This window comes from Cuculus canorus, chromosome 2 (genome assembly GCF_017976375.1).
Source record: "Cuculus canorus isolate bCucCan1 chromosome 2, bCucCan1.pri, whole genome shotgun sequence".
Taxonomy (NCBI): Eukaryota; Metazoa; Chordata; class Aves; order Cuculiformes; family Cuculidae; genus Cuculus; species Cuculus canorus.
In genome coordinates this window covers 92,292,217-92,318,094 of record NC_071402.1, presented here as the reverse complement: position 1 = coordinate 92,318,094, position 25,878 = coordinate 92,292,217, and the positions used below count along the sequence as shown (strand labels likewise).

Below are 25,878 nucleotides of genomic sequence, written 5' to 3'. Positions count from 1 at the left end.
AGCTCCATGTTGCTGAGAAAGATTCTGGCAGTGCTGCAGGTTGATTGTTGCTTTTACCCTGCAACAACGTAGATTAACATAAAAACATGTTTGGCTGTGAAGTCAACATTATTTCTACAGGAGATGTTGACAAGGGATGTCTTTCTGTGATACCAAATTAGTCTCCATCTACCAATATTTATAGCATTCCATATTCATCAAAACAACTCTGTATAATTAAGGAAAATGACCTGATGACGTAGAACAGGTGAGGTCTAGTACCCTTTCCATTAATTTTCTGAAAGTTAATTTCTGGGCCTCTCCCAGAGTGGCGGAAGAGGTAGAGAGAAACACCTCTGGGCAGTGGGTCAGCCCACCTCACACAGATACCTCCTAGGGAGTTAGACAAATTGTGTCCCAGAAGCAGTTATCTTTCCTTTGGCGCTAGAAGGGTCTTGGACAACTGACAGATTCACCATTGCTAAAGGTAAAGCAAGAGAACCAAGATCTGAAGGGGAGGCATTCCCCATCCATCAGTGGTTACTCTCTCCTTCAGCTAGGTGACATAAACCCTCACGTTGTTTTAAAACGAGCATTAATGAATATTACTAAGACGAACAGAGGTTTTACTGAGGATAATAGAAAACAGCATACATAGAGAGAAATAAGGTTTCACTGAATCTCCTCAAATGTTTATAATTTAAACACACAAGGTATGTTTGAACTGAAAATGCTGTCTTATCCAACTAATTTTATCAAACCACCATGAGAGGCAGAATGCTCTTACTACTGTTTGGCTATGCAGAGCGTGAAACAGGTTCAAATCTCTGATCCACCCAAAGCCATGTGAAAGTACGCAGCATGCTCTGTGGTTGGTGAACTCTCACTGAGATTGCAGAGGTTGCTGACCTACCAGCTCAAGGGCAAGCAAATGCATCACACTCCAGGGACATGTCAGAACTCCCATGTAGGCACAAAAGCAGCTGAGTGTGGGAGACATTGCAGCCCACTTCTGTCTTGTCTTGGGCAGTACCCCAGAGCTTTTATTTCTTAAAAGCACTGTAATGGGTGTTGGAGCTAGTCCTGCGGGAGAATCTCATGGCCTGTCCTAGCTGAATTTTTTACCAAGTTTATTACTGGCTTGAGTGAATAAAAACCAGAAAAGAGCAGGATTTTCCTGAGGAAATGATGCTTATGCACCCTCGGTCTCTGTGTGTTTATATTGGACTGTTTTTATTTCTGCCTGTCTGTATTTGTCTCTCCCAATTTTTGAACTTGTCCACTTCCAAACTCGTTTTTTTTAACAGGTCTCACAGGCCTGACTTCCCTACCTGTTTTATGGAAGTGGGCAGCTGAGCAGAGCAGACAAGCATTATTAATGTTTCCACTGAGGGAAAAACTCTTATGGGAGTTTGACTCTTATTAGGCATTGGAAAAAATGTAGAAAACTAGGATTCATTTGGTTCCAGTCTTACAGTACTGCTTCTTTTCTTCATTTGACCACTGAGCTGAAAAATCACATAGTCATACAGTCCTAATTAATAGATGATCCCCAAAGGAGAGGAAAGAACGTGGCTCAGAATTCATATAATTGTATATTTAAAGCATTTTGTCAGTGAGTAACCTGTTGGTCACTCTTGGCATGTGCTAGATCGCATTATAAAACAACTTAAAGGCAACATTGGTTGTTTGCTTTTAACAGAAATATGTAGACTGTATATTTTTTACCTATGGATAAAATCTTTTAAACAATGCAAGATCATAATCCAAGAACATCTGAAATGATGCCAGGCTAATACCGTAAAATTATATTCTATTATATTATTCTTTGACAAGACCTGAAGAATTGAAGTATAATGTCTTGCAGCATTTTAGTTGTTTGATTTTGTTCTAAAAACAGGCAGCAAATATGCATTTTCCTTGTGGAGTTTGTGGTTGGTTTATACATTCAAACTCATGCTGAGGTGTAGTTTGCTGGTGAATCTGTCCTTTAAATTCTCATCTCATTGTATAAACTACTGCTGTCTGATGGGCAAATGCAGGAGTAAATGAAGTTACAATTAGCCAATCTAATACTGGCTAGATAGTTTAAATTACAGCACAACATCTACAAATACTGCCTGTGATAAGGAGAAGTGGCTATTTAAACTATGTGGAAAGTATGACCTGCAGTGTTAAGCACAGTAAAGGCAATGAAAAGTTTGATACAAATGCTAACATGTCAGTTTTTAATTAGATTATCAATCTGTGAAATTCCTTATGAATTTTCAACTATTTTGTTCCATATGTGCAGACTAGTAACATTTTTAACACAGTGGCTGCGTTAGTACAGCAAGGAATTGTGGGCTTTGTTTTCATTAAGTGTTGCTCTGGGGTGGCAGCTCAACCCTCTATCCTGTGGGTCAGTTCAAACAGGGAACAACCTGATGATGACAGAGCTTCAGAGTTCCTTCATAATGCCAGCATGGAGTTAATAGCAGCTGAACAACTCTATTATCTCCCTGTCTCCAGCTCATGCAAATGAACAATTTTCTAAACTGTGCCTAAGTGAACATATGTATCTTTTAATCAAATTTTTAAAATCTCAGTCATAAGTTATGGCTGTATTTTTAGCAGTTTCTTCCCTCAAAGGCTTTTGAAAATGTTCTGTGTTGCTCTTTTTCTACAAGACATGTACTAGTGAGCTTAGTGTCTTTCACCAAAACTGAGTTTGCTTGATACTATTCCTCTCAAAAACAGTAAGCATGAAAAAGGATATTTTGACGAATGAGCGTATTTGCCTTTGTGGACCAAATGCTTTTATTCCTTTTTTGATGTATAAGGACTATTTCTCTACACTCAGAGGATCCTGAGATAGGAATGTACAGTTTTCCCAGGATGTAAACTTGCATTGCTCCTGTGAAACCAGTAAAACAGCTGATTTATACCAGCTGAGCTTATGGCCCACAGCATCAAGGGGAACAAGTGGTGCTGTGTTTTCTGCTGTTGGCAACGTTCCTTTTTCCAGCGCTTCCTGGATTTTGCCTCTTTTAGTCAAGCTCTTAATCTTACAGTAAATTTAAGTGTAAATATTGTTTTGTTTTCCCAGTTAATAGTTGTAGGTCAAATCACTTTTCATTAGGCTTGTAAGATGCTACATGAAGAGACGGTGTACCCTGAGGTAATGATTTGGGCTGTTTGTATCTACTGTACAATTCCCCCAACGTGATTTTGAATTGTATCCTGTTGTAATTAAATAAAAAAAACCCCCTACTTCCTGTGTGTTGGTGGCACTGAGGTGATTTAAGTACTCAGGAGGCTCAACAATTAAAGTCATTAAGCAATGTGTAGTGAGCAAAACTGAAAAAGTTAATAGCTTTAGTCTTAGCTTTCCTTTTCTGGTCTTCATTAGAGAATGAGAGACTTCAAAGAGCAAGGAAAAAAAGTCTTTTAACTGTTTTCGTGTCTTAGGATGGACAAAGAAAACCAAAAAAATAGGTATGGCGGTTTCTTGCAGAGAAAGGCACAGAGACCTATAAAAACTTACACACAGAAATATGAGGCAAAAAAGACAGTCAGATGTGAACAACCTGATATCTGTCATTTTTTAGCGAACCTAATGCAGAGAAGTGAGCAAAAATATTTGTCTTCATTATTGATGACCCAAACTAGTGTTAGTACTGTACAGATAGCAATGAGATCTATTTTTTTAATGTAGCATGAATTAAACTGAAAAAAAGACACAGCTTCTCTTTAAGGTTGACTTTGTGAATGGAGTTTATTTTTATTTATATGCAGCATGTACTTTTTGGTTCTGCATACATCACTGTGATGAAATCAGGGGAATGATGTGGGTGAGAGCAGAAATGGACCCAGTTAATTAGGCAGGGGCTGAGTGCACACACCTAGAGGAGGGGTCCAGTCCTCTGAGGTGAGTGGGAGGAAGATGAAATGCTGAGTGTGAGTCCACCTCAAGCATCCTTTTGATTGCAATTATTCCTTCTCTTACTCAGAAACAAAAGACAAAATCATTTCAAATCCTAATTACTTTAGGATTTGCAGGGTTACAAAGTGACCATGGATATGCAGAATATGCCTTTTAAAATCATCATCATTTAGTACAAGCAGCATATACTAAATTTGTACCTGTATGCAGATATTGCTCTTGAGGAGAGTTTTCCTGGTAATGGCTCTTGGAACCCACTAGTTCTACTGCTGTTATTCATTACTGTTCAATTTATGGAATGAATTTTTGCCTTAAAATGTCAGTGGGCTAAACATGTTAGCTGAGAAGTTACTAACTGGTAAATGAACTCTCATTTGCTAAGGGATAATCTGCCACATTTGTTTCAAGCAGCCTGTGTCGCCAGTGAAGATTTTCCAGACTCCATGATGCCTGTCAGCTCCAGTAAGGCATGTGACCTTCACAGGGAGCTTGAAGATGAAGTGATTCCTTCATATATTGAACAGTTTGAGAGAGATGTTCAAGATGACATAATTCTGCTTGGCAGCTATTCACTGGAACAGGTCAGAGTTAAAAACTGTAAGACAATTTTATCGCTTGCTTCATAACATGATGCTGGCTTGTTAACCTTGTACACCCCAATTCTATTTCACTGCCCAGCATTACATATATTGAAAGGGGAAAAGATAACCCATTTTCTTGGCTTGCTTTATGTGACTGGCACTTTGCTAAGCTAACAGCAGGACCTTTATCTTTGTCTCCGTTTCAATGTGAATAAAAATATCTTGCCTTCATTGCTTCTTTCCTAAATAGCAGAGTGTCTCTGACTGCTTCATAGTAAGTATTGCAATTGAATTTCAATCAAGAGCCTAAGCTTAGGGCATCTCTCTCTGCCAAATTTAATAGAAGCTTACTCATCTATCAATGTGGAAGTTCAGATGGGAGCCCAGGAAGGATTTATGTAGCAATATTCATTGTACAGAGGATAAGATTATTCCCAAATTATAAATATGTTGAGTTTTTCAGGGTGGCAAAGCTTCTTATGTTTTTCTTTTTGTCATTTCATAGTGTAAAGAGACAAAGTTAGGTTCATGTTGACAAAGGCATGAGTTTTCAGTGCTGGAATGATACTTGTAGGCACCTAACTACCATTTGTCCCTTTGAAAAATATCATACCAAGACTAGGGGACAAGAAGAGAGATTAATTGATGAATCTATCATTTTTAATTAGCAACATGAGAACAGAACGCTGGCTCTGATGGGCTTAAAATAGGTTATCCAGTGACTGATGGTGATCTAAGATTTCTTTTATTTTCAGAGGAAGTTTTCAGAATTCTTTCACTGCTTTCCTCATCATTGCCTTCTGCATGTTGGTGAGGGACTCAATTCCCTTCCTAGTTGCTTTCATCTAAATCCTTGTGTAGCTGTATTTCATTCCTTCTGACTTGTTTTGTATCTGCATGCATTGTGCATAGAAGATGGTTTGGGGAATTTTGCTCAGAGAACATGAAATGGGGAGGGAAACACGAGGAAAAAGAATTGATACAGTACTAAGATGCAAGAGACTGATGGAGTAGGAACCTAGGAACAGGTGAATAGAGTGTCACACCTTTCCAGAAGACTTTATAATATGTTAAGAGTTCACATTTTAACTAGGTTTGGACTGTTTGGATGCCCCCAAAGCTTCATGACACCTGAAGGAAAACAAGATTTGTCAACGCTTTTTTTGCCTTCCCTCTAAACATGATCACTGGGATGCTGATTGTCTTACTTGAACTCTTTATGGAGGTGTTAGGCAAAACTCGTGTCCTAGAGCAAGATATCTGGTCATCCCAAAACAATGTTCTGCTTTTTAACTGACAACTGCAGATGTGAATCCACTTGTAATACAATATAATAGAGCTTTTCTTCCATATTTTCTTTCAAGGGAAAGAAAATCCTCATTTAATGTGACTGAGTAGATTTACCTACCACTAGCTTAGAAATAGGGTCTCAGTACTTCATACTGCACAGAAAAATTCTTAAATGCCTGTGTTTTCTATCCATCCCTCCCACACATCTCTAACTTATTTTGTTCATGCCCTGTTTAGAAATCCAGTCATACTGACATGGTAACAGTTGTCACATCAACATCCTACAACGTGGAAGGTAACAAGAGCATCACTGTAAAATCTATGTTGTCTTCTAGATCAGTGATGTATACATCCACCCTTTCCTTGGGAGCTCATAGGAGTGGTGCATTCAGCCACAAACAGAAAATGGAAGGTGGCACTGGAAGCAAAGGCTCCAAACATGCACCTCTTACGTTATATTGCTATTCAAAGACGTCTAACAATAACATGATCAAGCTTATTATTCTTTCATTGGCCTTCTTTATTCTTTAATGGGCTGTGTTTACTCTTTGATCTGTGGACATACCCCTGCAGCATTGCAGTGTTGATTCATTTCCACAGCATCTACAGGTTCAATGTTAGACTGCTACCATGGTCTTCAGAATCTGTTACTGCCATCTTCGGGATGCTTCCAGCTTCCGTTACTTGAATGTATGTATGTTGGTTTGAAAAAGTCTATAATTTGCTGTGTGGCATTTACTTCTTATTCAGAAAAATAACCCCTTCCCTTCCTTCTGCAAGTTTTGTGTGTAGCAGATGTACTTTAGCCAGTGTAATTTATGATTGGTTAATTCAATCTGCCATAATCACATAAAGTGATTCTGAAACAAGCTTCTATCAATTTTGTCATTAGAAGTAACATAATATTTTCAAAGATCTACCAAACTGAGTAATTAACCCTTGGGCTGAATGAAGGAGTCTAATAGACACCTCTCTCACATTCCTTTGCTTTGACAAAATGAAAACAAAACACAGGAGCCCAAGGGTTAAAAATAGAAATTGAGAGTTTACATTATATGAGACTAATTTTATAAGCAAGGTTCAGAAACCCCCTTGAGTCACTGCTGTTTCTTTTTAGGCTGCTAAAGATTCCGTCCAATGAGGCATCTGCTTTGCCCTAGAGCTTTGCTGGCAGCATTGGCACAAAGAGGACAGCTATGTGTTAACTATCTATCCCTTAGTTCATCTATTTTTCTTCTCTGCTTTATAGCTTTACAATATATGAGTGGCTTGTGTTTTACAAACAGCAGCTCAGTGCATGAGATCCCTATGATTAAAAGTTTTTTTAAAGAGCAGATGCACTTTTCAAATAAAAAAAAAACCCACAGGTTTATGCAAGATCTTAGCTCAGGAACTTTAAGTTGCTTTGTTACTTACTTCATGTTCCACTTTGTAAATGCAAAAGCTGATAGTTGAGATTGGCATGAAGTTCATAAGGGGAGATCTGATAGAGTCCTGTAAAGAAAGTATTAAGCAGATGTCAATATTCTGTGAACAAACACATTAAAGAACATTAAATTTGGAAAGCAGTGTTGCTTCCTGTGGCCAACCATGTAGGCCTACAGATTTCAAAAGCCCCATGACATTTGCTTTTAATAAAGAAAATAAACTCTACTGAGAGAAAATAACAACTTTGGGATTGTGTTGTGGTAGAAGCTGAGCAGGTACAAGAAAAGCTGGGTGTGCAGAATACTGCAGAGAACCATCTCCTGAGACAATGCACAGGCACATGGGTATGGGCAGAATTTGATCTTGCAGGGCAGAAAAATATGCAAGGAAAGACCTTACTTAATGTGTTTGATTAATAGCAAGATGCTCTCAAAACATGAGAGACTGCTGAGGATGAAGTGAACACTGGTAACTGGGATGATTGCACTTGATGAGCCCTTGGCAACATAATCTCGTCAGTCATTAAATCAAATGCCATGTAGAAATACCAGCTCTATGATTTTCAGCAGTTTCCAACTGGGACAATAGAAGTGACTGCTCAGTTGCACGTAGTTTCTCCTAGGAAAAAATATAACTAGGCAATTGGAAGGATCAATACTGCCTCAGAAGTCAAAGACATCTTTCCTGCTTGGCCACCCTTTTCCTGCAACTTGGTCGGTATTCTTAAATAAAGGTAATTTGTTTACAACCTCTGTCTCTCTATACAGGATTCAGCTGCTACATTTAGCCCTCTGTGCTGGGCATAACACCTTGTAGGGCTTGATCTTTACAAATGTATAATCAGTTTTGATCCATGACCTCAATGTGAATTACTCAAGAGCCTCCGAAAGTAAAGTGCAAGTTTTGCTCTTAAGTAGCAGCAGTTGAGTTATAGTAGTAAGAAATGAGCTATTTGTTGCAGGTGGATAGTAATAAAATGTTGCCTTTCATCAAGACATTTACCTTTTGGTTAAACAAAGGTTAATGCCTCTGGGCATTAGACCTAATGTTCTTACAGGGTTAATATCATCACTGCCCTGACTCCTTGCCAAGTCACAGTGAGATCAATTTATATGATGATGGAGTGATCAGTTTTCCTTCGGTTAATAGTGGATAACATGTAGGTAAAATTTAGTACAGTGTAAGATGATGACAAGTCTACCCAATCAGGACTTTAATCAGTGAGATAGTCCTTGGTCATATAAAACCAACGCACACTTGCTTGCATGCTTTACCCTTTTGGATAATACTGTTGTTTATATCCTGATGGTACCTGCAGACATCCCCTTATCCAAGCCATAGCCTACTAAACATTGTACAATCCTTTGTGATCTTCTTCATGAATATAATACTTGTGTGAACATAAGAGTAATGCAGAATTGAAGGTGACTTTTCCTCAGCTGAAACCTAGTGGCTACTTTGTGATATTTGTCAAGGTTTTAAATAACTTTCATGTTCCAATGAGTTGGGGTTTTTTGTTCTACTGAGAATTGCAGGTCAAGAATACAAAAGCTGGCAATATGTCATTTATACAATGTCTTAAAAGTGGGCAACTCCATCTTAGGTAAGCTACCTATATGCTACACTCATTATCTGAGTGTCAAAGCATCTTTACAGTTAGTTAGTATAATGGCTTCCACTTCATTTATGTGATATAGCAGGAATTATGGGTGCCTCCCTTTTACAGAGGAAGAACAAGGGCACAGAGAGTCTGAAATAGACACCTGTCAGAAGTGCTCAGCAGCTACTTTCCTTTTGAAATCTCTCATTAGGCCAAGCTCCGTGAATTCATTATTGTCCTGCCAGGTAGACTACTCTTAGACTGGTGAAAAAGTGCTTCACTGAAACCTCTGTTTAAGGGTGAAATAAAAAAGCTGAACTTCCCAAAATTTAGGATACTGTGCTTCTGGTCCTTGGACTTCTGATGTCCTCCATAATGAGTATCTTTGTCTCTCAGCTGTGCATCAGCACCCATCCAGAATATCCAAACCCTGACCAAGATGTCAGTATGTGTAGTTAGGAGACTTTTCTACCCCACAGACTGGCAACCTGAGACTTCTGAATGTCTTTATTCTACCAGGCTTGATCCTGCTTCCTCAGAGCGAAGCCCAGGAACCCTTCAAGTTTCAAAGATTCCTCCCCCATTGCTTCTGGACACTCAGATATACACAACTTATTTTTAAAAAAATAGAGGTGATGGAAGGGGGATCGTGGAGATGAATGTCCACATAAGCAGAACTGTGACAAAGATGTTTGTAGAGGACCTGTGACTGTGCTGGTGCAACACCCATGCATATTGCTATGGCTGCTCTTTTTAGCTGTAATTGTCTTTCAATTGCTTTGTTCAGGAGTTATGTAGATTTTTATTTAAGAAAGTATTTAGAAGGAAGTAATAGAAACATTCTATATATTTTCTTTCACTAAAAAGGAATTAATTTAGTTTTTACTGTATTCTTTAAGATCAGAGAAACAATTAAACAACTGAAGTAATTCTTTGATATTCTATTGAGCTGGAACAATGAATTCTACAACTACTGTAAATGATGATACTGCATTCATTGCTGCTTAAAATAATCTGACTGGTCAGCTCTCTGCTTCATTATCCTAATATAAGCTCCAGTAAGGAAGTCTATTTCTATGGTTCACTAAACAGAGGCAGCTGGAAAGATTCTTCAAAGACAATCAGTGATTGCCAAATCCTGTTGAAGTTTAAGTGACTTCAGGTACTGACTGCCTGTTAAAAGCATCAGAACTCAGGATTATAAGGGAAGAGTGAGCATTACTGATGTATAGAAGTATGAACTTGCTAAAATAAATACAATGAAAAAAAAGTATTTGCTCATGTATTCTCCAGAATAACATTTTTTCTTCCCCAGCAAGGTTTTATTTGTACTTTTAATACATTTTGTGTCAGACTATATTCAGAAGTATAGCTAAGTCTACTGTTGGTTAGCTTTTATGACAGGATACTCCTTAGCAGCATTAATAGACTATACAGATTTTATGAGCTACAGATAAATGAATTGCTCTAAATGTTGTCACATTTTTGATTCTGCAGTCTTAGAATAGAGATGGATTTATTGAGTGAAACCTATGCTGGATGGTACTTTTGACCTCTACTTTATATGGGGAAGGACTAGACCTCTGGAGGCTGTCTAGTCCAACCTCCTGCTCAAAGCAGGGCTAACTTTGAGGTATATTGGGCTTTCCATGTGTAATCTGTTTTTTTAAGGACTTTGGAATTGTTCGCACCAGTTTGTTAGTGTGAAACATAACCAGATCATCTGTAAGTTGAGAGGTGTGGAAATACTAGGAAAGATAGTACTGTTGCATTACAGGCATGCTTACTTAGTATAATACAAAGGTGGGAAATCATCACTGTCGCTCAGCTTGCTGGCAATGCATTAGCACAGCTGGTTTCTTTCGCTAACGTGCTAGACCCTTAGACAAGGTGCAGCTTGGTGGCTACAATGACATCACGTACTAAAGTACATAAGTTTGCTCAAAGATGTGTCGGCATAGTGTGTTGTTATGATACAGTTGCTCAGGTCAGCATTCAAATCTGAGGAATTCAAATCTGAAGGTTTCAGCTGAAAGTATGAAAAATTTCCAGCTACAACTTTAAGCAGAGAGATAGAGCAAGATGTGAGCTTGCAGGAAGAGATTGTTCTCTAAAGGGAAAAATCATTAGGCATGGCAACATGTCATTTCCACTGTTGTATTTAAGACAATCATATAGTAAACTGCACTTAAAGCATTGTTTCTCTCTCTGTAATTTTCATATACTAATTGTAAGTGAATGTCTCTTTTAATTATAAAGTGTTGAAGTGAACGTCTGCACACTTGAAACAGAAGATGATGTGAAAGCCAGTACAAATGGAAGTTATTGGATAAAGCCAAAGCCTGCGCTTTTAGATTACAATTACAGAGACAAATGTGTGAGACAATGCTTTATTGACAGTAAGAAAAAAGGAATAGGGACTTGGAAAGATGGGATAGACTGTAACCTCAGACCTATACAACAGTTTTTATGGGACTGTAACAAGCAAATTAGTGATTATGACTCAGTTTTCCCCATCTAAAAAACAGACCCAAAATTAAATACCTGCTTTAGGGAACAGTAAGAGGATTAAAGGAGTAAAGTTTCATGAAGTTTCATGAGAGACTTTAAAGAGGCTATAGAAATAATAAAAACATTCTGTGCTGAAATTAACAAACGTTCTGAAATTGAGGAAGAATGGGGAAAAAAACCCACAAAAAGAAGTTTTGGTATTTCCAATTAGTATCTCCTTTCAGTTTCTCTTCAGTTGTTTGTGCCATGATTTGCTGTCAGTATCCATAAAGTAGAAAAGGTCGTGAAACCCTGAAGTTTGTTACATAGCTTATGATTTTTTATTTTTTTTTTAATGTAAACTATTCATTTTGGTTCCACAAGTTGGCATATTTCACTTAGTTTCTGTTGACATTGTTTGTGCAATTTGAGTTTAGACTGGAGGGAAGGTGTTCCCTAATAAGGTGTGGCTAGTATCTTCCATTATAACTTGTTAGTATCTTTTGTTATACCATATTATTTAGGCTTAAATGATCTGAAGCTTTTTTTAGTAGCTGTTGATCTTTAGGATAATCTGGAGACATCTGAACTTGTGGAGTTTTGACAGGCTAGCAAATTTCAGCTTAAAGTCTCCTTGTCAATGGCAAACACCATTTTAACACTATATATTTGCAGTGTGCAGCTACGGTTGTCAGACACTCTGATAAATGGCCTTGCATACACTTAAAACAGTCTGCAGATTTTGATGAGGACATCAGAGCTTTATGACCTTGAAGATACATCTTCTCAACCGTGAAATAAGAAGCATCTAAAGTAGTACTTGGTGGTTCTGAAGAAACTACAGGTGGTCCTTCTGTGAACAGCAAGAGAGAAATGAGAAGGGTGAGTCCTCTTACTGGAGAGGCAAAAATCTTTGTTTTGCAGAAGCTCAGTAGCTCTGCAACAGACCTCCCTCCAGAATTTCCTCAGTGTCTCTTAAGAAAAGTGATTCAAGTTTTTTAATTTGTTTGTACTGTCATCTTGGATCAAAATCATGGATGAAAACATCTCTGAGTTTTGGGGAAGTTCAGGTCCTTGTTTATCACATCTACTTTACAGCCAGATCTAGTTTCCATAAATGTTCAAAATTATTGTCTTTAATATATATGTCTAACAAAAGTATCCACCTTGATAGCGGGATAGGTGCCTTCCTCTGTTGGTTGTTAACTCAGTCTTCACTGCATTGTAGAGATAATGCAATGCTTTACAAATATCTATATTACTCCATGTAACAAGGTGGTAACATGCCTAAAATGAATCTCACTTTGTATTCTACAGTATCAATTTTAAAAGACAGTGTGAGTTCTTTTTTTTCCTAGCTGTTACAAATGGCTCAATTGTCTAAGTTTTAAATTTTATGGACATGGACAGTAGTTTGGTTTAACTTTCTATTCAGAAGAAGTCACTGTGTGTTACTTTGTTGTTTTTTCTCTTTCTCTTTTGAAAACATGTCTGAAAGTTTGTGGCATGCATTTGTCAGGGTGCACCATGTGTCCAGGATTTTGACAGAACTTTACGTGGTGGTTTGTGGCCATCTCCTAGACAAAGTTGCCCAGCACCCAAAGAGCAGTGCAATTTTCAGAGCAGGATTTATCCAGCTACCGTACTCTTTGCTTTGAATGAAGGGCACTCATCCCACTTACCTCCCACAACCCCATTTCCCTGTGATCTCTGTAGTTAACAGGAAGAGGATGAGCCTCTCAAAATCTCACTTTGCCCAAAAGGAATGTTAACTTCTCTACCAATATTTTTTTTTCTTCATCTCAAGTGGTTCTACATTTTTTACTTGTTTTGTGGTATACGGTATGGTATAGATGTTGAAATTCACTGGGAGTGAATTTTGTTGGAGCAGCCAGAGTGAGGAGGAGGACTAGGAGGGACTAGAGACATGAGTTTTGTTTCTTATCCTGCTGAAACTTTGCTCTGTGTGCTTGGGCATGCCACTTCTCACTGGTATCTTGCTCCAATGGAATGGACAGGATTTCTATAACTACAAAACATTTTGGGATGCAGGGATGGAAATCCTCGGTAAAAGCTTTTACCTGGGCATTTATTTATGGCTGGGAAGATGGCACTACTATGTACCAATGTGATTGGTCAAGGACCAAAATGAAGGGGAAGCACCAGGATCCCTGTGAGTAGTTGACTAGTTGAAGGTTGCTGGAGACCCTCCCAGTGGTGTCTCCATGCTGCCTTTGCTGTGCCCTGGCCTGGTGAGGGGGACATGTAGGAATGTGGACCCCCAAAGCACTCTTCTCAGTGCCAACTGGCTATGCCAAACTGTGGTGAGTACCTCAACAGAAGGTTGTAGTACCAGTGCTAGGACTGACCAAAAAGGGGAGGGTAAATATTTTCCCTAAATGCTCCGTTTTTACTAAATGATAGAAAGCCAATTCCGTTTTGCTTCAAAGCTTTGCTGAATTTTGTGTATTCTCCTAAAAGGAAGGTATGTATTTGGGCAGGATTTTACTTACTTTTTTCCAAATAGAAAATTAGTATAGGAATCAACTCCTACTGTTTGTGAAGTAGTTTCACAATGAAAATAGCCAGTCAGCACTTATTAATAGTATTGAGTCAGGTTCTTGTTTTTGCCTGCAATAGAAACAATGCTTACCATTGTGTGTCTCTAGGCTGAGCCCAGACTGAAAGACCTTTTTCAAATACTGGTCTTGATCATGCTCTCTGAAATCAGTAGATGGGTCATTTGTGTAGTTAGACCTCTAGATAGCTGATGAAGAAACTGAGAAATATGTGTGAAGGAGCTGGCTCAAGCATTACCTGGTATCAGAACGGGGAACAGGATAAAGGACAAAGTGCCATTCTGGTTGAGCCCTTCTGCCTTCAAACAATGCCCTATTTTCTCCAGTACATCCCAGGTGAGGTCTGAAGGATATCCTATGTTTCCCAGGTTTTACTCACTTTTTTTTTTTTTCTGAAGAAACCCTCAATGTCTATACTGACTTGAAGCTAAACCACATTTCATACCTTCTTGTTGGGAATGTCTGTTGTCAACAATGGATTATTTTTACAGTCTACGCAATGCTAGTGTCATTGATGAGAAACAAGCATTTAGCTATGTGTGCAATGGTATCTGCCATTGAGAAAAAGCACTCGGGTTTATTCCAGTAAATCTCTGGTTCGAGGGATATTGCATCAATGATTATTCCATATTTGAAAAAAAAAATTACATGGGCTGTTCTGTTTTTGAAAACTTACACATTTTTTCCTCTATCAAATTGCTTCCTGGTAATGGAAATATCTGAGAGTTTTTTTCTACTGCATCTACTTTTCTTTGGCTTGCTCACCCCTAAGGTAATTAGTGTAGGTTAAAATTTACATAACTGACTTTGGGGTTTTGCAAATAAGAAAAATGGAAATTTATTCAAGGTGGTGAATAATTCATTTTAAAGCAAGTTTCCTGTTTTTAGTCATGTAAAAGATGTATTACAGACTCATAGAGGTTTTCTGAGTAGGACCCTAAGCAGTGAATTTTTATATATTTTATTTCTTAGTGTAGGTAAAGAAATATTAGCCATGACTCACTGCGCTTTTCCTGTTCAATGAGATTTGAATAAACTTAACAAATTTATTAGGTAGATGATAGAGCTTTTTAAAAATTATCATGACAGACTGTGACAAATATTTTACTAGTATCCAGAAGAAATAGCTTTAAATCATATTCCCACTGCCACTTCAGAGGTAGAGAAATGGAAAACTGTGCAGTTTATACAGAGAACCCCAATTCATATTTTCTTTTGAATATTCATTATTTAATTAAGATTAGGAAGATAAACAAGGGGATTGGATAGCTATGGGAGTCTGGTAATATAATCAACTTTGCTAAAAAAAGAAAATAAATTATCTACTTCTGGTTCAGCATATGCTGGCAATGTCACTATGTTGTTGTAATATTATGACTACTTGATATTTTACATGAAGTGAGTTTTCTGTTTCATGTTATTTCTTAAGCTAAGTGCCCATCTCAAAGAAATTGCTATCCCAGGCATTACCAAGAGCTGGATCCAGAAGACAAATTATAAACCAAACCCTACTCCTTCTGAACTTTAGCTTCAACTGCTTTAGCCTGTCGTTAAACCCCTTCCCATCAGCCAACAAGCTCTGGAAATGCCTGATGACTATTGGTTGGTAGTTTTTGTCATCAAACTTTCTTAGAGACTTTGAACTGTCACTGGGCAACTTCTCAAACACCCTGGCCATGGCAGACTGGCTTCTGTGCCTTGCAGGGGTCGTGAACATCACTGCTTGGTCCATGCTGTTGCTGAGATGTATCCTTTACACCTGTGAGAGAGCACGTCCACATGGGGAGGCCTGGGAGGAACAATTTGCCCTTCCTCTTGACACGTTCCCTGGTGGTTGCAGTCTCCACTGGACTGCAGGAAATGGCACAAGAAGAGTCTGATCACCCTAACCAGACAGCTGCCAGCTCTGCTGGAGCAGAGCCAGGACTGGAGCCTGCTCCCAGTCCTTCCTAAGGAGGTTATGTGGGTCATGATTCACCCATCTGGAGAAAGAAAATTAGAGCCAGCATTTGTGGAAGCAGGAGAAATATGGGTCCTGGTTTCTTCTCTGGGGATTTCTAGTGAACTTCAGACCAAAGCTGTTCAGGAGAAGGATGGTTTTGTTCCCACTAGTTGAGAAGCAGTGGTAGAGAAGCATTGCCTATGACGTTGTTGCCATGTAGAGAGACCTTTAAGCTAGTTTGGTCATGTCATCTTTGTAACTGTGTATGTGTGATGCTTGACCAGGACCTGGAGGATTTATTGCATTCATCTGAGTCTCTCTGCTGGGCCTACCAACAAATCATACTGTGGTTTAAGACAACTGTGTTGTTTCTGCTTTAATTTTACAGGGTTTAAACAAATTATGTTAAAAGCTACTCATGCAGGATTCTGTGATGCGTTTTTGTAGTCTCTTTTTATACTGTTATAATTTTCAGTTAATAAGCAGGATACATTACAGGCAATTTTCCCAGTGCCTTAGTCTTCAACAGTTTCCTAAGCTTCCTTGAAAACAGCCAGATATTTTTTTTTAAAAAAAAATTTAATAAAAATAATAGAGATTTGGGAGAAAGGAGAGACTTCAATATCTAGAATATGGAGCCTTTGATTGGGAATTTTTCTCCCTTCACTATTACATTGTTTCACCATCAAAATGTTTTTTTTTCGGCTTTGAGGCTTGATGAGAGTGGAAGGGGAGCATAATTTTACACTGTTTAAATGACACTATGTAGTATACGGTAGGAAGCCTTCTTACATACTAGTAGCATGGCATGCACATTTTATGATGATCTCGGGGACATCAGTAGGAAGCATAAACGTGTCCTTGAATGCTCAGTGAGGTCTTTGAAAAATGCACGTCAGGAAGAAGGATCTTGTTTTCCTGAGTCTACAGCCTTCAGCAGAGCTATGTTTTTCAGGTTTTGCATAGAGAACATAGTCCAAAAAGGACTGTGGACGCTAGCGTCTTGATGGGCTCACTTTTTCAGCTTGCTGTTCAGGAGTGAAATAACTTGAGACTCTCCAGCTTTGAGCTGGAGAGCTGCAGAGCCATGTGAGGAAAGTACTGATCACGCGAGTTAGCCTCCTATGCATTGTAACATCCCAAAATATCAGTCTTTCTTACTAAACATTTAAAAACAGTTGTGGTGACACAAGTCCTCAAGATCTGGAACAGATTTTAAGTGGGGCAAGCTGTGGGCTCTCTGGTAGTCTAACTGTTTTGCTTATTACATTTTGGTTTGTGTGTACACACACACTTACGCGTGCATATACTTATGTATACATATATATGGCTGTATTAGGTATAAGACATTACTATGCACAAATATATATTGTAAAAATAAAGCTTTTCAAACAAGATTAGAGTTTAGTTTTGCTTGGAAATAATGGAGTAAACATACGGACAAATTGTATGGAAAAAAGTTATGGAAAACGAATGGAATAAAATAATGCTGTCTGAAATTCCTAATTTCTTCTGAAAACCTTCAACCAGGAGACATAAGGTAAATCTTTAGAAAACTGCACATTTATGGCTTTTATTTCAATGTTCTTTCTGCACATTTGGAACCAAAATGTATTTTTTTCTCTTTTTTTCTTTTTTTTTTTTTTTTCCTTCTTGGCATGTGGGACCCAAAGCACCACAAGGAAGTTTCTCACCACAAGAAACAAAAGTTGCAAGCCAAGATTCATGAACTCTTTCAGAGGTATGTCGGGAAAGGGCTACTTTGTACTTCTATCTAATGTGCTTTCCAAAGGTCTTTCAGTGCTTTACAGATACTAATGAATGGAACTTCTCCCAGACAAAGGACCTCAGGCCTAGAAAAAGTAAGCCTGTGCTTTTGAAAGAGGCCTCTGTTTTGGATACCTCAATTTTCAGATACTCAGCTTAGGCTGTAATTTTTAACTGCTACTCACAGTGCACTTCAAAAGACAACCAAACGGCTTCTCCCAGTGCCCTTCATCCCTGTCTCTGAATTACCCTTAGATAGTGAAGGAAATATGAATTGGAGCAATGTTTTTGTGATTAGGCTATAGGTGACCTTCAAATAAACAGATGCATCAAATTAACTGTAAAGAAATGAATGGAAGAAATAATTAACCCTCATGGAAACAGCCAAGGAAGCTGTATTCTGCCTTAACAGATGCTGGTGATCAAAAAAGAGGCCTAACTTCACCGAATAAATTATTCTCTTGAATCTAATACCCACTAAAAGGAGGGAATGGAGAAAAATGATTCAACCCAAAAAGAGATCAAACGCAGTTATTTAAATGTTTGATGTTCAGTAATGAAAACTGTTTACCTTCATAATTGTGTATTAGCAGCTAATAAAGGCAATAGATACAGTAGTTTAAAAGTAATAAAATCAACAACAAAGTGTATTTAATTTTAAATTGAATTGCAAGCAAATGGGTGTCCTAATGAACCTGTGTGTCAATGCAGCTCTAACCAAATTAAGTGAAATAATTTCCATCATGAAAAGCTAAATAAGTACAAAGTTCCAAACAGACCATTCTTCTTGAGGAGAGAAGTTTTCAGATGTTTCAGCCTTGCAAATTACCTAGAGACATTTAAGAAGCATCTTCTGTTACTTCCATTTAGGACAACTGGACCTAAATTGACTTGACTGCAGCTCAAGGATAAAACCTAGGTGATTGACCCTGTGCTTCTTGTATTCAGTTCTTAACACTGAAATTTTATCTTTCGTTCTTATCAGTCTTGGCTAGGGCAAAATTCCCTTCTACACAAACCTTCCAAAAGATTTAGCCGCTACCTTGGCATTTACATGATGCAATTTTACTGGTAGAGAAATCTGGAAAACAGGTTAGCTATAGGCGAGGTCTATAAAGTAGAACCTGATTTGTAGTAATATGATAGGAAATAGAAGATGGACTGGGATGATTAGCATGACTTGCAGAGTCTCTGTAAATAGTTTTCTTAATAAAGAATCATGTTGAGGATACACATGTGCAGACTTCTCATGTCGTCACCTAGAACACAAAGGAGAAAGAAACGAATGAAGACACTGGAACCGAATTTTCCAAAAGCAGGTCAGAACTTACTGAAGAAATGTTTCAGAAATGCAGTCCAGGGAATATTTTATTTTATTTTATGAACACCAAATCTTAACGTTTTCTTTTGTGGCTAATAATTTAACTAACTACGTGACTTGGCAGCCTAAGCGAGCTTGTCCTCTTATTGCCTCTGTTGTAGATACCCAAGCTAATTCTGAATTGCAGGCGTACTCAATGCAGTGATTTCTCCTTGGCCCGTATGACTCCCCTCAGTACATTGCAGGCAGCAACCCTTGACCTCCATGGTGGCATGTGCGTATCCCTCAACCACGAACAATCTGCTCAGCCTCCAGCTTCTGAGAGCCACTGTATCTTACTCTGGCTCTGCTACCTGCAAGTGTGGCTGGAGCACTGCCAGTGCTGGCACAGCTGACTGACCCAGCTTTTTAAAGTGGGTTGTGGAAAGAGGCTGGACTGTTTTGAAGTTATTATTCCCAGGGAGGTAGTTTGAGTTGCCTTCCCTCGAGGTGTTTAAAGGATGGATGGATGAGGTGCTGCGGGGCATGGTTTAGGAATTGTTAGGAATGGTTGGACTTGGTGTTCCAGTGGGTCCTTTCCAACCTAGTGATTCTGTGATTCTATGATTCTATGAAGCCAGCAGAATGTCTACAGATCTCGTTACTCAGGATCATTTCTATTTTGATATTGGTTCTGAGTAGGACAGAAGAGTTGCTTATGGTTCTCTGTGTCTGTTGAAAGATGGGATGAGATTGCCAAAGTACACAGCTTTATAGTATCTGTTATAAATGACTTAGTTTTGCATTTGCCTCTGCTGTTTTCTAGGAACAAGACCTTCTCCATAGGGTACCATGGCTTTTGTGTCTGCTGCTTGATATCCAGTGTAGGGCTGTTCTCATGCTTTTTGCTGGAGTCCTGTGTTGGTACAGGGAACTCTCAGAATAAAAAAAAAAAAAAGATAAAATCTTTGTGTTGGTATAATTAACCTTGAAGTTACTTTAACTACAGAAGATCTTTACATCTGAATACCAAGGAAAGCCGAATGTTTCATTTACAGCTGAAAATTTGTGTATGTGCATTTGTGTGTGTATATATCACATATAATTACATATATAGTTTTTTAGTATATGTAAAATAAGATCTTTTAGGAGATTTATAAGTGATATAAGATGCTTCTATATAAATTTATAGGATTGTTTGAAAAATAAAATGTAAAATATATATAGATAAGATTTTTTTCAGTCGTCTAAAACAAACTTGTCCTCAAGGAAGCAATGGTTTCCAAAAATCCATTCCAGCTTATTGAAGCTGTCAGTTGGTCATGAAAGTGTCAATAGAGGCAATGGTTTCCTAATTTAATATTCTTAACCTAGAACCTCAGCTCCAGTGCCAGACAGAGTTGACTGTATGTGGGCAGTAAAATTTTAGGTTCCTTATGTCAATCTGTGTTCCAGAATGACAAATATTGATTGTATAACTGGGGCTGTGACTGCATTTTTCCTATGCCACTTTTTGAAGCCTAGCCATTTCTCTGCTTTAGCACAATGTTGTTTCTCTGGGGTGCCCTGCAAAGCTTATGATAAATTCAAGGAAAATATCAAGCTGAGATGCATTTCCAGTGGCAAGAGCTTTCTGTGTCTGCATTTTAGTCAATTTCTTTTCAGTTCTTCTTCCCTTTTCCCTTTCCAACTGCTGCAGAATGGGAAGTCAGCCATTGAAAGCAGAAGAGAATGGATTTGAAGACGAAATGGTGGCCAGCTTTGGTAACCTTGTAGGTATGAATGCTGGATTAACTAGAGCAGCAGGACCTTGTCAGAAGGTGAGGTTCTCCATGAGTGCTCTTTTCCCTGATGCAAACTGCTAAACGACTAGATCAATTACTTTGCATTATTATTATTATTATTACTACTATTATTATTATTATTTTCTTTTCATAGTTTAAGAGGATAGAATTTAGCAGGTTTCAAAATACGTTCTCCAGCAGTTGTAACCATACATTTAAATGGAATGTCTAAAACTATTATTGATGAATAATTTGGGCATGGCAAGAGTTCTTCAAAACAGTTTGTCAGCACTGGCCAAGCTAAGTCTTTCAGCAGGAGATGAGACAGCTATGCCACCATGCAAATGAGACAGGCTTGAAATATGATGAATCTTCTATCTCCTTTTCCTACTCGACTGACACTTGCTTTGAGGAAGGTTGTAAATGCAAGAGAGATTGTGGTATAATTCCTCAGACTGGCGTTTCTGCCCCCCAGTCACTATTCGATTATCTTCCAAATTGCTGTGTTTCAGAGAGATAAAGATTTTTTATGGCTTGCTGACTTGAAACAACCAGAAGAGCCAGAAAAGAGATGGCTAACCGGCCATGCATAGTAATTCCATTGGTAAATGACAAAATCTTTGTTTGTATGACATTTCCAAAATTACTACAGAAGATGAATCTAAAATACAAAATGTCACATTTGGCATGCAAAACTATCACAATATATTTCAGTATAAAATTCATAGAGGCGTTTAATTTAGAATGTGTTTAATAATGAAGCCTGCCTGCATCAGTAATCCTGCCTTGAGGTTTAAAAAGATTGTCTTATTTATTCACATAATGTTAATTTTTTTATATATGATTCAGAAACCAAAAATATTAAGGTTAAATCTTTTTTGTTAATTAAGATTTTCTAATTAAGCTGAAAATAATTGTCATTCAGATTAGTTGTTAAGTATGGTTTGTGTTGAGAAACAAAAGAAGTTTAACAAATTCAGCTGTTTATTTAACTGCTTAATTTAATTCCAGAAGCTTTCTATCTATATGGAAATATGCTATCTCTTCCAAAATAAATCCAAGACAGCATTAAAGAAGAGATTATTAGCTACTGTAGGCTTAAACTGTGAGACAACTAAACCTAGTAGTCAAGGTAGTCATTAGATTCTGAAGTGTAGCATGGATTCTTGTAACCCATTGAATTAATAGAAGAAGACCTAGCACTAGTGTTTTCTGAGAATAATGGATAATATTGATTCCTTCCAGAAAAAAAGTATTGCTGATTTGAAGCTCTGAATAATTAGTTATTGCAGAAGCAATTTTGTCCATTGAAGTCAACACTGGGGCCAGACTGGGACTCCCTGTTTTGTGCCTGACCCTGTAGACTGATTTAGGCAGCACTGAAGTGTCTGCTGGTGCAGTGGGACAGGTGCCACACCTTTACCCAGGCAGGACTTGTAAGGATCATAGTGCTGTGTCTGTTTCCCTCTGCCAACCTCCACGCTACGAGCTGAGCATCCAAGGAAAGCACCAAAAAGACATTTTTGATACACAGCACAACAATTATTCCATGCTAAACATTCGGTAACTCAGACAACATCTTGTCAACAGCAAGAAGCAGATGTTTCCTTTTGTCTGGACTTGGAATAAAGGTGCCTGTAGGGAGTTGCTATTAAATTCTACACGTGTTGCACTTTGATTACTATTTTTTAGAGAATCTGATTATGTGATAATCAGAAGGTGAAAGGATAGTCTGCATATTACACAGCACTAATAGTTCTGACAAGACTAATAATTAGTAGAAAAACATAGCCTGCCCTGTCTTTCACTTTGTGTCTGCAGACTGCTCATCACACCACACATTGTGCCTGTCTTGGAAAGTACGCTGTGTTTTTAAAAGTGTTGTTTTCCAGTTAATTCTGCCATATTATGGCTTCAGATGTCATCCTTCAACAGCTTGCACCTTCCCCCCAAGGATACCGAAGAGTTTATTAGTAGTATTTTTATTATTTTTTTAATCTGCCACCTCTATGACTTTTGACCTTCCTATTTGGAGAGTCTTGGTTAGCAATAGGTAATTGCAGGTTGAACAAGATGTATGTGGTCTGCTTTTTAGTAGTTATTTTCTTTAAGAAATTTATTCTTGCTAATTTTATGGTTAAAATCAGCTCAACCCAGGTCAGTAATTCAGAGCCTTCTCCCTAGGTTGACTGCTCCAAGACACTGCAGCTGATAGAAATTCACATCAAATGTCTGAGGGGAGTCAAAGATAAGGTCCCTAAAGGCCACTACACCCTCAAAGTTTCTGTTCTCAGCCATTTAGGTGGTGACTTACTGGAGTGGCCCAAAGCGAAGGGGCAGCCTCAGGACTGGACAACACTGCCTGTTAGTCATGATGGAAACTACTACAACATTGGAATCTACTTTGGACAAAGTATCCAGACTGTAAGCAACAATTCTTAATGCTATCTTTGCTTTGAAAGTTGAAACACATCCGCTCTTTCTCCTTCGGGCTTATATATTTAATGCATTCCATCTCGTTCATAATTTATTTAATAATTTAAGGTGCAATTTAGGAGGGTACCATATTTTTCCCCTAGGTTAACCCTCATCACTCACTCTAAAAGTGCTAAATATACACTACATCACGTAGTGTTGTCAGCTAATTTTAAATTTTACTTTTATTATCTCTTATCTATGCAGCTTGTCAGCTACGTAATTTGATTTCTGTAAAGTAGCTTTAGAATAATAAATGAATGAGTGGGTGTATATAAACACAAGAATGCCCAAATCCTTCTGTGAGTTTTTAGCTCCATTGACCTCCATTTGCCAAAAACCCACAGCATTTGGATTATTTTGGAAGGAGACCAAACACTTGAGGCTCTATTCTGTCTTTTAACGACTGAGGCACACATATTTTCCTGCCCAAGCATGTTGTGTGTGGCAGGATTATTGTGTCAGTTGCTTACTGTTGTAGCTAATGCCTAGTGCTGGTGAAATGTTGGTCTCAGATAAACTCTCTGGCATGTGGAAGCTTCTTTACAGTTTGAAAAACAACCCCCATCTTTCTGCATGGTTTTGTGGTTTTTTTTGGTTTTTTTTTTTTTTTTCATATGTTATGATGCATTGGTAGAAGCTGAAGGAGAATCTTTTCAGGTTTCAATTACTTATTTTCCAATATGACCTGAATGGTAGATTTCCTCCTCCACTCCTTCGGTTGTGGGAGGTGTTATGTAGATACAGAACAGACAGACAATCCCTATCCCAAAGAGTTTTCAGATGAAGCAACTTATATGTGGCACTGATACTTTAAGATACTAGTGGGCATGTCATTTTAACTGTTGGGTTTGTGATATATAAAGTGCTGCTAAGTCACATTTCTTGTGTTTTAATTTTTTATCGTCTGTAATGAGTAATGAACAGTGTCTGTAAATGCAGCTGTTGGTATGAAAAGAGTCACATATATAGACATGGAAAATGTGAATATCACATGATGTTAAAAAAACCCCATGTATCTGTCGGACAAATCACGGAGTTGTGATTGCTCCCTAGGCAAGACTCATGGATCCTGCTTACTGCCTCAAAGACATAGTATTTTCTCTTCAGTCTTCAGCGAAAGGAGAAGCATACAGGCAGAATGACCGAATGACTTGGGCATGCCCTGCCTTTTGCTTTCAGCATCATATTTCTCCTGTGTCTTGCCTGCTGCTTTTGCTCCTACTTCAGGAATATTTCCCGTTCAAAACTGGGTATCCCTGTTCTCAGTACTAAGCAAAAGATGCTTCATATTGACCTGTCTTTTGTCCAGCTGCTCTTCAATGCAAAGGAACTCTTCACATGGATTTGTGAGAAGTATATGCAAAGTCCATGTACTTGTCTTTCTGTTAGTTTCTATTGGGTTATGTGGACATCTCAGTAACTGTTTAAAGGTATTATGCTTATCACTTTACCAGCATTTGCTTTAAAGTTCTCAAGTCTCACAGAGGACATATAGTCAGCATCTTCACCAAACTTCATTGTCAGTCTAGCGAACCAAGGTGCAGGTCTCGGACAAGTACACTTAAAATGCAGGACTCGGAGAAGTTGGATTAAGTGACCTTCTGATGATTCCCTGTCTTCATTACTATATAACGGACAGCAAAATCTTAGTACCATCATTTTAGAAAACCTTCTTCATCTGCTAATTTTGAAGACGTAGGTATTGTACTCAGAATGATTCTACCTTTCTGTTCTTCCTCCTTGGTATTGGTCCATAAACTTAAGGTATGTTTCCAAAGAAACCCTTAACATCTGTGCTGAGATGAGGCAAATTTTAGGCTTCCGATGATTGGCATCTACTGCAAAACTTAGTGTGAGTACTGAAGTCTTGCTGGTCAGCTCCAGATGAGCATCTGGATTTAAGCACAGTATTATATAGAGCATTGCTGCCCTGGAATATATTACGGGGGGGAAAATACAAGTGCTCACAAATGAAAAATAAGCTTTTGTTTCTATTGGCCAGAATAATGATAGGAGTTCAGCGAAAATGATGACATGCATGCTTGATATTGAAGGAAGGCTTAGTTTTAACTAATATATTAAAGAAATTGTTCCAGAACACTACATCCTTCCAAAAATAATAACCCTGTCAGGTCAACAAATTTGGTGTCAGCATGGGTTACCTGCTGTGTACAGAAAGTGCTGGTCATGTAAGTTAGATCTGCCTCAGGGCTAGTCTGACTTGCACTCCCGACCTTTCAAAATTTTTTTTTGTTCATTAATCAATGTTCTTTGCTCTAGCTTGCCAGCTTCCCTTCTTTCCCCTCCTTCACTGTCCTCCTTTTCAGTTTGTCAGCATATCTCCCACAATAACCTCTGACTACATATTAGACAGTGCCTCCTAATAGCTCCAGTTGAGTCTTGTTTTGTTTGGTTTTCAGTAAGGCCAGACAGTCACAAGAGTAATGTTTTTCCTTAAATTATGTTGGACAAATCATATATAAATGCTTTGGATTGTGATAAAATAAAATTGCTGTTTCAAATGACTCTTCGCAATTTTAGGAACAGCAACTAACTGCATGATCATAAGGGTACTGGTTTTAGACACAGCATTTCAATGATGTTTTCATAGATTTAGTTTATGGGTCAATACCATCTGGTTTAGGTGAAGCAAGAGCTATTCTGAAGCTTCACTGACTTTATAGCACAAACTGAAGGTAAACTGAAGCTGAGATTCAAAAAAATGGAGTAGGTTA

The 25,878-nt window shown here is 38.2% G+C and overlaps 1 protein-coding gene across 1 annotated transcript in view; it reads left to right on the top strand.

Moving 5' to 3' along the window:
* LOC104062149 (uncharacterized) overlaps window positions 1–25,878 on the top strand; it is a 197,042-nt gene that overhangs the window by 45,225 nt on the left and 125,939 nt on the right. Inside the window, exons 7-10 of the mRNA XM_054057879.1 lie at window positions 4,313–4,485; window positions 18,845–18,900; window positions 20,581–20,701; window positions 22,850–23,089. Coding sequence (XP_053913854.1) covers window positions 4,313–4,485; window positions 18,845–18,900; window positions 20,581–20,701; window positions 22,850–23,089 — 590 coding nt within the window. The remainder of the gene's footprint in view (window positions 1–4,312; window positions 4,486–18,844; window positions 18,901–20,580; window positions 20,702–22,849; window positions 23,090–25,878) is intronic.